This window comes from Mastigoproctus giganteus, chromosome 12, assembly GCF_048544385.1.
Source record: "Mastigoproctus giganteus isolate SK-2022 chromosome 12, ASM4854438v1, whole genome shotgun sequence".
Taxonomy (NCBI): domain Eukaryota; kingdom Metazoa; phylum Arthropoda; class Arachnida; order Uropygi; family Thelyphonidae; genus Mastigoproctus; species Mastigoproctus giganteus.
This window is the reverse complement of record NC_143586.1, coordinates 435,269-449,151: the sequence shown is the minus strand read 5'-3', so window position 1 is coordinate 449,151 and position 13,883 is coordinate 435,269. Positions and strand designations below refer to the sequence as shown.

The 13,883-nt window shown below is 35.2% G+C and overlaps 1 protein-coding gene across 4 annotated transcripts in view; it reads left to right on the top strand.

The window, feature by feature from the left end:
* LOC150076627 (uncharacterized) overlaps positions 1 to 13,391 on the top strand; it is a 404,400-nt gene extending 391,009 nt beyond the window's left edge. For all 4 annotated transcript variants that reach the window (XM_090386197.1, XM_090386196.1, XM_090386195.1 and 1 more), the window contains one exon: positions 12,507 to 13,391. In XM_090386197.1, the coding sequence (XP_090242323.1) occupies positions 12,507 to 12,666 (160 nt within the window). In that variant the 3' untranslated portion in view covers positions 12,667 to 13,391. The remainder of the gene's footprint in view (positions 1 to 12,506) is intronic.
* Positions 13,392 to 13,883: the final 492 nt, after the last annotated feature.

Sequence of the window (13,883 nt, the reverse complement as noted above, 5' to 3'; positions counted from 1 at the left end):
CCATTAATTTCCCTGGAAAACACCCCCACGGGCTCACATCTGGTGAGTGTGGGCTTGGCACACCCAGGTTCCTGAGCTGGATACCATCATTCTTCTCTTTCTTGGTAATTCCCACTACTCTCTCTCTCTCTGTCTCTGGGTATTTTTTTTTTTTTTTTTTTTTTTTGGCTGGTGTAGCATTAAGCCTCAGGCTTCCTTGCACTATGGCTAGTAATCTAACAGGTCTGTAATTACCTGTGTCTCCCTTTGATCCTCCTTTATGGATTGAGATCACCTTTGCACATTTCCAGTCCATGGGCACCTCCCCTGAGTCCAAGGAAGCTGTCATAATTATGGCTAAGGGTTTGCTTACTTCCTTTAATATAACTGGATAGATTCCATTCACCCCAGGTGCCTTTCTTATGTTTATCTTCAACAATTTCTCCTCCACTTTACTCTCAGTTATTACAAGATTAGCTAGCTTACTGCCAGAATTTAATACACCTCTGGCATTCCCCTCCCTGAATAACTTCTCATGTGTGAATGTCGATGCAAAATATTCATTTAGTTTGTTAGCTTCCTGAGCAGGATTATCAACAGTTGAACCATCGATATGAAGTGAACCAATGTGATTTATCCCCTTCCTTTGCTGTTTTTCTTTGCATCCTTTGCCAAAGATTTCTCATAACTTGCCTTTGCCTGCCTAACCTCCATTGTGACTTGGTTACAGTCCAGCTTATATCTATCATAGGCTTCTGCCACCAGTTAATTTATATGTATCCCATGCATTTTTCTTCTCTGCCACATGTCCAATTAGTTCATCTGACATCCATTTATGTCTAAATCTTGAACAATATTTCTTAGTTGGTATGTAAAGCCTAGTAGCTTCCAAGATTATTTCTTTGAGTGCTTCCCATTTTGAATTTGCTGTTGGTAACATCATCAGTTGGTCCCACCATATAGAATTTAAATGCTGTCTCAGACCACCGTAGTCACCTTTATGAAAGCAAAAATCCTTCCCTTTACCCCTGATGGTAGTTACCTCTTTGAGTAAATCCCACTTCAGCACACTGTGAACACTGCCACCTCATCATCATTAGCCATTTTCAATCCTCTCTAGGATTGAAAATGGCTTTCCAGTGACTTTCCAGTTCCTACTGATTTGTGCAATGGCCATCCATTTACTACCCACAAACTCATGTATTTCATCTATCCATCTCCGCCGTTATCTTCCAGGTTTTCTTCTATCTCCTCTTGGTTACCATTCTGTTATTTTCTTAGTCCATCTGTCATCGTTAGGTGGGAAGGAGTAGCAGTGCGTAGCACACACTTCTTGATTAGACCGGAGTTCGAGCCCGTCACCACTAAATACGGAGGATGCGGAAAGGTCATGGGAATGACCACCGCATATTGCCGGAGCAATACGGCCTTAGTTGCTAATGCTCCTAAAAACCAAATAACAAACAAACAAACCATCTGTCATCATGTCTTCAGGCTATGTGTCCTGCCGAAGACCATTTTAGTTCTTTAGTTTTGATAAGAATGTCCTTTACTTGAGTTTGTTGCCTAATCCACTGCCACCTAGTGGTTCCTTTATCTTCAGATTCTTAATGCATGAAGAATCACTACTGATAATCAGATCAAGAGTATTACTCCCTCTAGTTGCCTCCTGAACATGCTGCTTTAGAAAACAGTCATCTAATAAATCCACAAAAGTCTTGCTAGTATGTGAGTGACCAACCCACAAATTCCAGTCAATCTCTGGAAAATTAAAATCGTCCATTATAAGACACTCTGATTTACTGACCCACTCTATTTCTCTGCACAATTCTCATTATACTCATCAGATTCATCAGGGCTATAACACACACACACACACACACACACACACCTACTCTCATTTTTCCTTTACCAGTGCTTATGTGACACCAAACAGACTCCACATTGCATTGTCCACCAACATCAATTGGATGCACTTCCTTAGATTTTGTGTTTCTTAACTAACAGCTAACACCACCTCCCTTCCTGTCCTGTCTATCCTTTTTGTACACATTGTACTCCCCAAATTCCAATTCTGCGCTGCTTATGTCTGTGTGACACCACGATTCTGATATCCCAGCAATATCTGCCTTTGATGTCTTGACTAGCACTTCAAGCTCATAAACTTTATTAACTATCCTCCTAACATTGGTGTACACACAAGTATGCATGCGTACACCCATTTCTACTCTTATTTACCATAACACAGCCCATGTATTTGCTTGTTCCACTATGACTCCCAGCAGTCCTGGAAATCCCCGTTGCCTTGCTTTCCAGGCTGCTGCTCAATTGCATTATGACAGAGAATATAATTTAAACTAATTATAAAGAATGTAACGAAAATATTCAAAACTATTTTCCTTCCTCCCTTTTCTTTTAAATATTCTTTTTAGATTCTTTTTAATATTTTTAATTGCGTTAAATTGGTTTTTAATTATTTGTTACTCTAATGTAAGTTTTTCTATTTTTTCATTTTAATTTCTGGGGAGTATCACACAGAAAGGTTCTGCGTACTATATTGAGGTAAACTCCTCTTAGTATTTTACAAATATTAAATTTTATTTTATTTTTTTAATCTAAAACTGGAAGAAGTTAGTGCAACAGATATAAAAATTTAAATAATGTACAATAATCAGATAAAAATACAAACCATGAATAGAAATAGCAAAATAATACATAGCTCTGATGAATTATTTAAATAAAAAAATAAAACAAAAGGAAAAAAAAGTTTCATTTACTTAAAATTTTTATCAGTTGGATATTAAACATTTCAAAATTTACAAACAGATCAAGTTCCAATTGATTTGAATTCCAATTTTCATTTCTCCATTAAAGAAATAATAGTATACATTACTATACTGTTATAATTTATAATAATATAGTAATTTATGCTATTTATTTATAATAGTATTTAATAATTTATTTTGTACAGTAATATAATAATTATAGTAATTATATAATTTATACAACATTAATTAATTAAAAGGACAATTAAAATTGGTCAGTTGCAATAGGGCGCAATTATCATGATAGGCATTAATTATTTTAAATAATATTGGAGATCTAATACTTTCCATCAATCTTCTTTGTACGTCATCCCAACCTCTCTGTATTGGTAGTTAATTATTGTTATATCTAATAGTAATTTATATAACAAAGTACCCTGACGAGCTGTGTTGGATTACAGGTTGCACCTCTGAATTTATACCCTCACTTTCATTGGGCAATTCTGGATGATCTTGTGAATAGTGACCACTACCTGATGATCTGCATACTTTTAACTAATACACCTCCACAAACTGAAAAAAGAATTGTGTTGAGATCCAAGGAATGCACCTGAAATTGTAATACCAAAATCTAGAATATGTAATTATCCTGAAATGTGGTGGAATGCAGACTACTAATGCTAAAAGAAAAAGAGAACGTAGCCTGGAGCTTATTCATAAACATCCTACTACTAAAATTTTAATACAGTCCAAGAAAGCAAGAGCGGTGGCCTGCTATGTAAGAGACAAAGCAAAAGAGAAAAATCGATCTACTTTGCATCATGTACTTTGCACCACAGATGTTAAATTGATTGTGAACAAAGTTAGGCAAATCAGTGGTAAAACTGCTCCTCTAAACACATTATACTGGAATGGACAGCACTGATAATCTGTGACATTGCTTATGCCCTTGGTAAAACTTGCCAAACTGTAGTATCAGCAGCATTGTCACATGATCCTTACTTTCAGAAATACAAAGAACTGTTGTGTTTTTATGCAGTAAAATGCAAGGTGTTTTTGAAATGCTGTTCACTTTGAGAATAACATTCCCAAAATAACTTATATCCTTGGTGGGGAGGTGAGTGAAAACAGTAGAGGAAGAAAAGGTTCTGGGAGCATTAGCATTAGTTGAGGCATATGATGCAAGAAAGCAAGCTTATATAACATCAGCCAAAAATAAAAAAAAAAAAAAAAAAAAAAAAACACCTTCCCATTTCACCCATCCGGTCACTCCAAATGTTTGTCTTGTTCAGCCTTAAATTTATTTAAGCTATCAACTTCCACAACAGATGGAAGTCTGTTCCAGCAATCAACTACCTGCTGGCTAAAGACAAACTTCTGCACATGTATTCTAGAAATGTCTTTCCTCAGTTTGAATCTATGTCCCCTCGGGTTCTTAATCTAAGCAAGTGGAAGTATCTCATCAGCATTGAGCCTGCTCAAACCATTCAAGGCCTTACATGCCTCAATTAGAGACTAGGCACCTTGTAGGTGCCTAGTCTCCGGATGCTGAAACTTACAGAATTTAAGTCTGTCTAGGTAAGAGCACCCCTTTGTTCCTCTCACCAATCTTGCTGCCCTTCTCCATACTCGTTCTAGCAACTCTACATCCTAAAACTAGGCTTCCAGACCTGTACGCAGTACTCAAATTGTGGCCTGACCATTGCCTTATACAAGGTGATAATCACCTGCTAGCAAAATTCCTGTATATCATTGACAAGACCTCATGACCTGATCTGGCAGCCTGTCTGCACTGCTCAGAAATTTCATATCTGGATGCACTATAACCCCCAGGTCTCTTTCATTATCCTCTACCCTGGGTGTAACACAACACAGTTGGCACATTTCTCTGGGGTTACTGCTACTCATATGCTGTACTTTTCATTCGTCAATGTTAAACTTCATTTGCCACTTCTCAGCCCATTTGCCCAACTTTTCTAGATCCTATTGCAGTAGCACACTGTCATTAACAACCTGCCAACCTTTGTATCATCTGCAAACTTTGAAATTAAGCTTGGTATACCTTTGTATATTTAGCAGTATTATTGATAAATATACAAAACAACAATGGGTCCAACACCGAACCCTGGGGGACACCACTAATAACATTAATCCACAAAGATTGATTACCACTTTCTGTCTTCCCCACTCAACCATCCTTTTATCCATTGTAACAACTTGCCCTTAATGCCATACTGTTCTAATTTGTACATTATTCCATTTGTCTGTTTTCTTCATCTACTTTTTCTTTTGGCCAGTGCAGCAAAAGCTTGTGGCTTCCTTGCACCATAATATAGCTAATACTGTTATTAATAGTAATACTGACAAGCTGAAAAATGAAATTAAACTTTAATATCACAGATCACTCTTGAATAATCCCAAAGTTCTACACATTTGTACTGTACAACAGAATAATACATGGAAGACACCTGTCCTAATGACTGGAGGTATTCCACTGACTTTGCATTTCTGAAACCAGGCATAGATCAGTAGAATACTTTGAATTATAGGCCCAGTTCCTTAGGCAAGATGCTGGCTAATATCAGATTGGAATGGTTTCTGGAATCCAGTAAGCTCCCGAGTCTGCACCAGTACGGTTTCAGTAATCATGATCCTTTAGATTTTATGGTAAAAGTAGAAACAAATATTCTTAATACCTTCCATAAAAATAAGAATGAATAGAATTTATTGTGAATGCCAATTTCAAGTTTGCATTCGTAATAAAAAACCTTTAACAAAAACACTGGGGGAAGTTCCTCGGAGCTCAGTCCTTACACAATCTTTCTAGTCAATAAATTCTATAACTAGATGTATTCCCCACAATGTCTATACATATCTTATGCTGATGACTTGTCATTTCATATTCACAAAATGTGTGCAATTGAAGAAAGGCATTTGCAGAGTACAATAAATAAAATAGATATGAGGATCAAAAATGATGGTTAGTACTTCTGTTCAAGACTCTTGGAATTCATTTTTGTAGAAAACATTAGATACATTATGATCCAGATATCACCCTAAACTCTCAAAGAATTCCCATAAAGCACACCATTAAATTTTCAGAAGCATATAAAACACCTTTGTATGATTTGCCTAAAGAAAATAAATATCCTAAGGGTGATTTCTACCATGTCATGGGGAGCTGATCATTACACCCCTTTACATCTTAATCAGTGGTGTGCTGGTATATTTTTAGCAGCTGGTTCACTAAAAAAAAAAAACAAGACCAAGGCTATGTGTGTATATTTATTGTAAGTTTTACTGATTTACTATAATTTGAAATACAAAAATTTCAAACAATAATAAAATTCATTTTTTATTATTTCCATGTAGCCAATTGTTTCTCAGAAAATGTTTTTTTGACTTTTGCCGAGCTCTTGTATCCGTAACCAATCTAGGTTGCGATTCAACCATGAACCCAAGCACGGTACTAAGTACTATAGGTTCTAATACCTCGTGTTTGGGGTTTACATAAAAAAAAAAAAAAAAAAGTTTGACTAATGGAGTTGCATCCCAATCCGATATGTGACAATATCACAACAATATATCACAATTCTATAAATGTGAAATCTTTGACAGACATAGAGCATAGGAATGTCATGACCTTAAGAAGTGGCCCAATCAAAATTAAGTGGATGTTTGTTGGAAATAATATTTGTGTAAAATTGCTAGCAGAGATGATTCCTAGGACAGGCTGCTGTGTAAAGAAGGGGGCAGGGTCAAGGAAGTTAAAAAAAAGGTGCCCAAATACTGCTAGCACTGAAGTGCGTGCTGCTCTACAGTTTATAGTCATTGTCAGTTTAATAACCACCAGCTCCAGCACACCACTGGTCTTAATTGAGCTCCAATTAGATCAAGACTGCACTCCCATCTGTCTACACTTATGTAGACCCAGTGTTCTCAGGTGGCTTTACCCTATCCATCATAATGGCATAAGAATTTCATTAGGAGCCTATTTGTATATCACCAGGCCATAGCTTATATACAGAAGCATGTGAACCTCCCTTGCTGTTCACTGAGAAATTATTCAGTTATGATGCAAAAATAAAAAGCCTCCTCAATCACTCATTGTGGAATATCTCTGTGAACAAAAATGGAAAAACATTTACTGAAACATGCCACACAACAAAAAAAAAAAAAAAAAAAGATCAGTTGGTATTTGCCTATAAGAATTATCCACTCAGTGAAACCTAAACCTAGACAATATACTACAATGCATATCATTTAAAAATCCAGTATGTAAAACATATTTAAAATAGACACAGAGGAACACTTTGAACGGTTCAAAAAAGGATGTCCACCTAGGTGATGATTATTCCTCCCATGTGGGATTATATGCAGCTTGCTCAGCTCAGTTTTCCTATCCTATCCTATTCACATCCAAGTTTATACTGCTGATTCCAAGACACGCTAAAGTAAGATCAGCAATAGTCTTTCCAGGTTACACATTTTTTCCCCAACGTCCACAGGAATACAGTGTTTTCAGTGCAGAGCTGTATACCATCCTCTTAGTTCTGTAAAATATAAACCTCACTATAGATTTCCAACTCCAACACACCCAGTCATCAATGAAATCTTAAGTTATCACAATTCGAGGTAACAATAGGAAGTCAGACTTTGCTGGATTTCAGGGCAGTCTGGAATTATAGAAAATGAATATGCAAATTCTGCAGTAAAAAATGGGATAAATTTCCTTTCTCCCCCTCAAATACCATATACAAGATTATAAACTTTCATTAAATAAGCAGATTAACAGTAATAGCAGAAAATTTGACAAGTAAACAATAAATTATTCCATATAAATGTCTGCATACAAACAGAAAAGTTGTTCTTGCCATGTACAGGACATACGTAATACTCTGCTTACGCAAATTCGACTTTGCATAAGTTTTTGCCGGCCGGTGCAAACTGAAAAAAAACATGGAAAGGTTTGCATCTGTAGGGATAAATGAAGGTATGAAAATATCGTAATGTGAATCAAATAACAGATTGTTTTTTTTTTTTTTTTTTTTTTTTTTCAATTTGTTCCAAGTCCTTGGAAGTTTAAAATTTTGCTATATATTACTAAGCTATTTATCTATCTAAAATGTCATATTTATAATGGAAATTGCTACACTTTCATCGTTATCATACGTTCCCATTATAAGAATCAATTTTTGAATGCCTTTGTGATATTTTTCTAAAACACATTTCTGGACATCACTACCATAAAAACAATTAGCACTTTCCGGTTTATTGGGCTTTTCTGTTTGCATCTAATTATAAATGGGTAGTAAACTCAATCTTATTGCATTTGCGATAATCCCGATCTGGAATTCTGTGGGTTTTTACGTTACATTATTATGGTGAAATGAGTTCCCCTTCACTGAAATCTTCAAACACATAAAAAAACAAATTTTCAGAAATTCTCTTCATTCCTACTTACATATTACAATGATCAAGGGAAAGGGACCAATGGAAAGTGCAAGTGCTGGCAATGCCAGGAAACAAAACAAAATTGATTTAGAGATGAAGATGAAAATTAAGAAGTACGAAGTTTGTCATCTATTAAAAGGTAATTAGGTCTTGCTGCTTCAACAGTGAATACTATTTTAAAGTACACTGCACTTACAAAAGAACATGTTAAAGGATCAGTGCACTTAAAATCAACAGTGTTCAGGCGCTATATCGAAGATGGAACAGCTATTAACAATATAGATAGAAAATGAGATTCAGAAGCAAGTTCCCCTGAGTCCAATGGCCATTCAAGCAAAAGCAAAAAGTATTTATGAAGATATTAAGGATAAGTATGGCAGACCCCAAGCCAAGTTCGTGGCAAGCAATGGGTGGTCTAATTGGTTCAAGCTTCATGCTGGTTTTCAAAACATTAAAGTGAAGTCTCCAGTGCTGATTCTGCAGCTGCAGAGAAATTTTGTGATGTGTTGGAAAAAATTATTGATGATGGCAGCTATTCAATGCAGCAAATTTTTAATGTTGACTATACTGCTTTGTATTGGAAAAAAATGCTGGATCTAACATACATTACCAAAGAGGGAAAAAACAATGCCAGATTTCAAGGCTACAAAAGATAGGGCCATGCTCTTGCTTGGGGCTAATGCAGCGGAAGATTACAGATTAATACCACTGTTTGTGTACCATTCTGGAAATCCTTGTGTGTTTAAGGGCATCGATAAAGCCACCATAGCCGTGCATTTCCGATCGAACCAGAGAGCATGGATAACAATATCTTTCTTTGAGGATTGGTTTAAATGCTGCATCATTCCCGAGGTTGAAAAATATTGTAAAGACAACACAATGTTCCTTTCAAGATTTTGCTTCCATTAAATGATGCTCCTGGACATCCTACACATCTAGATGATTTCAATTTGAATGTGAGAGTCAGTCATATTTCTACCACCAAACAAGACTTTACTCATCTAACCTATGTATCGTGGTGTTATTTCAAATTTAAAAGCATGCAATTTACACACAACATTTGATCAGGTATTGTCTGCAGTAGACTGAGAAAAATTTTGTGCTAAGAGACTTTTGGAAATCTTACAATATTTACCATGCCATCTTAAATATTAATAAGGCCTCGGCAGAAATTACTAAAAGTTGCTTAAATGATGCATGGAAAAAAATTTGCCCACAGCACGTAAAAGCCTTCGAAAAAGATGAATCATATGAAGAGGTTACAAATAAGATTGTAAAGGTTGCAGAGCTACTTCAGTTGTAGGTTGTTGCCAAAGACATGGAAGAGTTAATAGAGGAATAAGAGAAGGAATTATCTAATGAAGAACTTGCAGGCAGCGATAGTGAAAGAAGAAAATGCTGATGAAGATCAAGATGAACCAAATGAGGAGCCGAGACGCTTCATCACCAGAGAGATGGCATTCCGTGAAATTGCATTGGCAAGGTTCGAGAAGATGGATCCTGACAGCGAACGATTCTTAAAAGTTAAGAGAGGGGTGAATGATATGCTTGCTTGGCACAAAGAAATCTACGATGAAAGGGGAAAAAAAAGCCACCGTCCAGTCATCTATTAATATGTTCTTTCATAAAGTTGAGCGGCCAACTCCTAAATCTCCACAGCCCTCAACCTCCACAGCGCCATACTTATCAGCTGAAGACTTCGGTTCTGGCAATGATGCTCAAGAGGTAAGACTTAATGACGTTATGCCTGCTTCCTCTTTTTTTGTAATTTTGAAATTTTTTTAAATTGCACAGTTTTATGATTTTTCCTGTGCATGAGATAAAAAAAATTGAATAAATACAATAAATAATTCTATTCACAAGTTCATTGAACATTTCTTTTTCGATTCAATCAGTTCCGCAGAATGGAACTCTTACATTAATCGGGAAGTGGCTGTATATATTGTCCCCAGTCACTTAACTCCTCTATATCTGATTACCATGGTGAACCCCTATTATGCATTAGTTGCCAGTGCCAATGCATAATATGCCACATAATCATAGACTGTTAGCATACTCTTAAAGAACATAAAACAAAATTTTTCTCTCTCTCTCTCACACTTATATGAGACAAAATATTGAAGAAATCTTCACCTGTAAATGAATGCATAAAAATCAAACTTTTCTTGTCTCTACCTCATAAGATCAATTTCATTTTCTTAAAATTACAGCACCACTTTATTGTGCAGGCTAATTACCGCTACCACCAGTATACAGTTAGGAGAAGGCGGGGGGGGAATTATCAGCCCAGTTGCTTGCTATATCCATTAATTGTAACTTATTCAAAAGTATACTGAAGCATTGAATCAAACCCTTGCAATATCAGCACATCAAGTTGTAATTTCAAATCAAGTGGTCTTCTCATATAAATTATTAGTATTAATAATTTAGTGGTGGTAATTATCTGGGCCAAATTTTCTCAGAACCATAATATAGTTCTGTTTTTATTAAAATATAAAAATAAATAAACCTTTCTTGAATTGCAATATTGCTGTATTGGTCTATCTATTTGGGGGGAATAATTGAGCTTTGACTTTTTCCAGAAGCTTTTATATACTATATCTACATAATATACGTTGTATGAGACATAAAATTGCTACAACACAAGCAAGATGATATACAATAATTGGCAGTTAAAATTAATGCGATGTCAGCACAGGCTGTAATTTTAAATCAAGTAATTTTCTCAAATAATAGTCACTTATTAATAAATAAGTAGTGATAGTTAATCATCTGAGCAAGAATCATTATCGAATCCTCATTTTAAAATATTATTTGCCAGAGCTTGAGTACTTAGTTTATGAATCAGACAAATTATGTTGACTCTTACCTCCCTCCCTCTCTGTTATAAATGAGGATAGTAAAATAATTGGAAAATTTTGTATACTAGGTGAATTCTTGATCAGGTAAAGTAATTGTGGTAATAATGTACAATACTAGTGCTTCCATGAGAATATTACTTGGTTCAGTCCTGAAGTCTTGCCGACCGGGCTAGCCAGGTGGGTAAAGTGCCTGCCTGGCAACCCAAAGGTCGCGGGTTCGATTCCCGCCTCGGGCTTGGATCAAAGTACTGCAAAAACCTTGGGAGGTGCACTATGGCCACAGAAGCCGATGCGCCAACAACTACCAAACCAAAAAAAAAACCTGAAGTCTTTCCCATGGACCTCAGTTCTGTTTAGAAAGGCAATATGACCTGATTAACCAGTTCTGTAAAATTAATTAGGTTATAATTCCTATTTAACAAATTTTTCACTGAATATGCTTGAAGGAGAGGTATAAATCTCTCCCTATTCCCTTCCAGTCATATCAGTGCCTCCAAAAAGGATTTGAGATCAGACTCTGGAGAGCACTGAATCAAATATTTTCAGTATATATTTAATAATCAAATGTAACTTTTTTTTTTTTTACTGTTAATTTCTGAATTCAAAATGTTCGCTGTCTGGAACATTGTGAATTATCCTAAGAAAGAAACATACTGAATAATTTGTGGAAATTTTAGAAATGTCATCAGTGTAAAGACAGTCTTTTTTTTTTTTTTTGGTGTGATCAACTGTAAAATCATCTATTTGGAGCATCTTCGATCACAAAATTTTTTAGTAAAAGGGCTGACTTTATGTGAAGTTATGTTTAGATGGATTGTTTTACCATTGGGCAAGAGAAAAAAGTAATGCTAAATATCTGTAAATGGCCACGTTTAACGTGTCAGATGGTGGGATAATTCTTCAAAGAGAAAGTTCTGTCAGCACAATTTGTGGCCTTGGTGTTAATTTAGTACTGTATAAATAACACTGCCACCACCCCAAATTTTCTGTAATACCTCTTCCATAACATGTTGTCCAGATAAATTAAATAGTGATTTATTTCTATATGGCTCGGGCATAATTTCAAATATGAATATGTGAAAAGTGGTTAATTGGATTATAAATATAGGAAATTCCTTTTTTGTAGTTAGTTGTGTATGGTTAGCAGTGAAGACAATTTTTTTTTTCTCAGATAACATCAACTATCAAATTGAAAAGGCATGTTTCAGTTAATTGCATCCAAGTGCATTTTATAAATTTTAATCTTGGTTAAATGAATGGAAGCACTTCTGAAACAGGTTAGTGGTTGAATTCTGTTTTAGATATTGTATTTTTTAAAATATATAGTTAAGTGATCGCCTGTGGATCAGTTTGTTTTTATCAGAAGGTAAGTTTTCTTGTTTTCTGCCCCTTGAGTGTTTCAGTCTTTTTTGTTATGTACTAATGCTTTATGTCCCATTTTCTATAGATATCGGCCAACGTTACCTGTAACATTTGTTCAGAGTGAATTAGCCTTCCCGTGTACTGAGGACTGCCTGAACTTCCTGGGGCAGTTCCAGATTGTATTTGGGGACAAGGAGCAGACTAAGATCAACTGCAAAGAATCTTTGCCAACAGTTGCCTTCTAAATTTTTTCCTTATCATGGCATAGTTAAAATCTTTTGAGATAAACACATGAAGGTCTCTTCTCTTTACATCCATACTATTTTTTCATTTTTCTTGCTGTCAATTTATTAATTCACGTCACTTAAAATGAATTTTTTTTTTCTGTAAGTTTCTTAAATTTATCACTTCTAATATTCATTGAATAGGATGTAGGCCTTCAGGAGAATTTATTTAATTTTTATTTTTTATTTTCCAAAAAAAAAAAAAAAAAAATTATTTTTCTGTTTTACTGTTTTGTGAGCACTTATACAAATTTGTGAAATCTGAAAAATATGAACTATTTTTGCCACGCCTGAATATGTACCACTGCAAATAATGAACTTTATTTGGTATAATTGCTCTTTTCCTCTGTCTCTCTTTTCCTTTCTTTTGCATTTAAATCAGTAGAGTCACCTATAATGAAGTTAAACGTCAAGTGCCTTCTGTAAAAGTGCATAAATGTCTAGGAGCATAAAGAAGATATAAGAAGAATGGAATCGCAAGTTATCTTCAGATGGAGTATGTGAGATATATTCTCTTTTCATGAACTTGGGAGCCTTATTTCTACTTCATATACAAGTGTCCCTCTGATGGGAATCTACATACATCCCTTGCAAAATATCTCTGCCATGATCTTCATAAAATTCAAGCCAATAGATGGATGGATGGATGGATGGATGGATGGATGGATGGAGCGAGCCTTGCAGTGTTTCTTTTTCACTCTCATTCTTACTTTTTCCCTTTTCTTTCCTTTTGCCTCTCTTTTGATTACTTTCCTTGCCTTACCTAACTTCTTTGCCATACTATATTTTAATGTGATACTTTGTTCTTGGATTTCTAGGGTTTACAATTTACAGTCATTCAGTGTGGTAGACACTGTAGGGAATTATACCAAAAAAATTAAATGATTTCTAAATTATTAATCATTAGCAAGATTTCTTAACAGATAAAACGAAGAGAAAGGAAAACATCACTGAATCCAGCAGCTGTTGGTCTTCAAGTACTTCCAACCTATCACTGAAATGTGAAAATTCCAATTATATGATTAAGCCATCTGTTGTACTTAAATTAAGATTTTTAACAATGTCCGTAATTTTTGTATATAGTATTTTTTGTTTAACCAACTTTTGTGTTTAGTTTCATCTTGTAAATCTGTTATTCAATGAGCAAATATTGTTTCAGTGACAGAATTGTATTACAC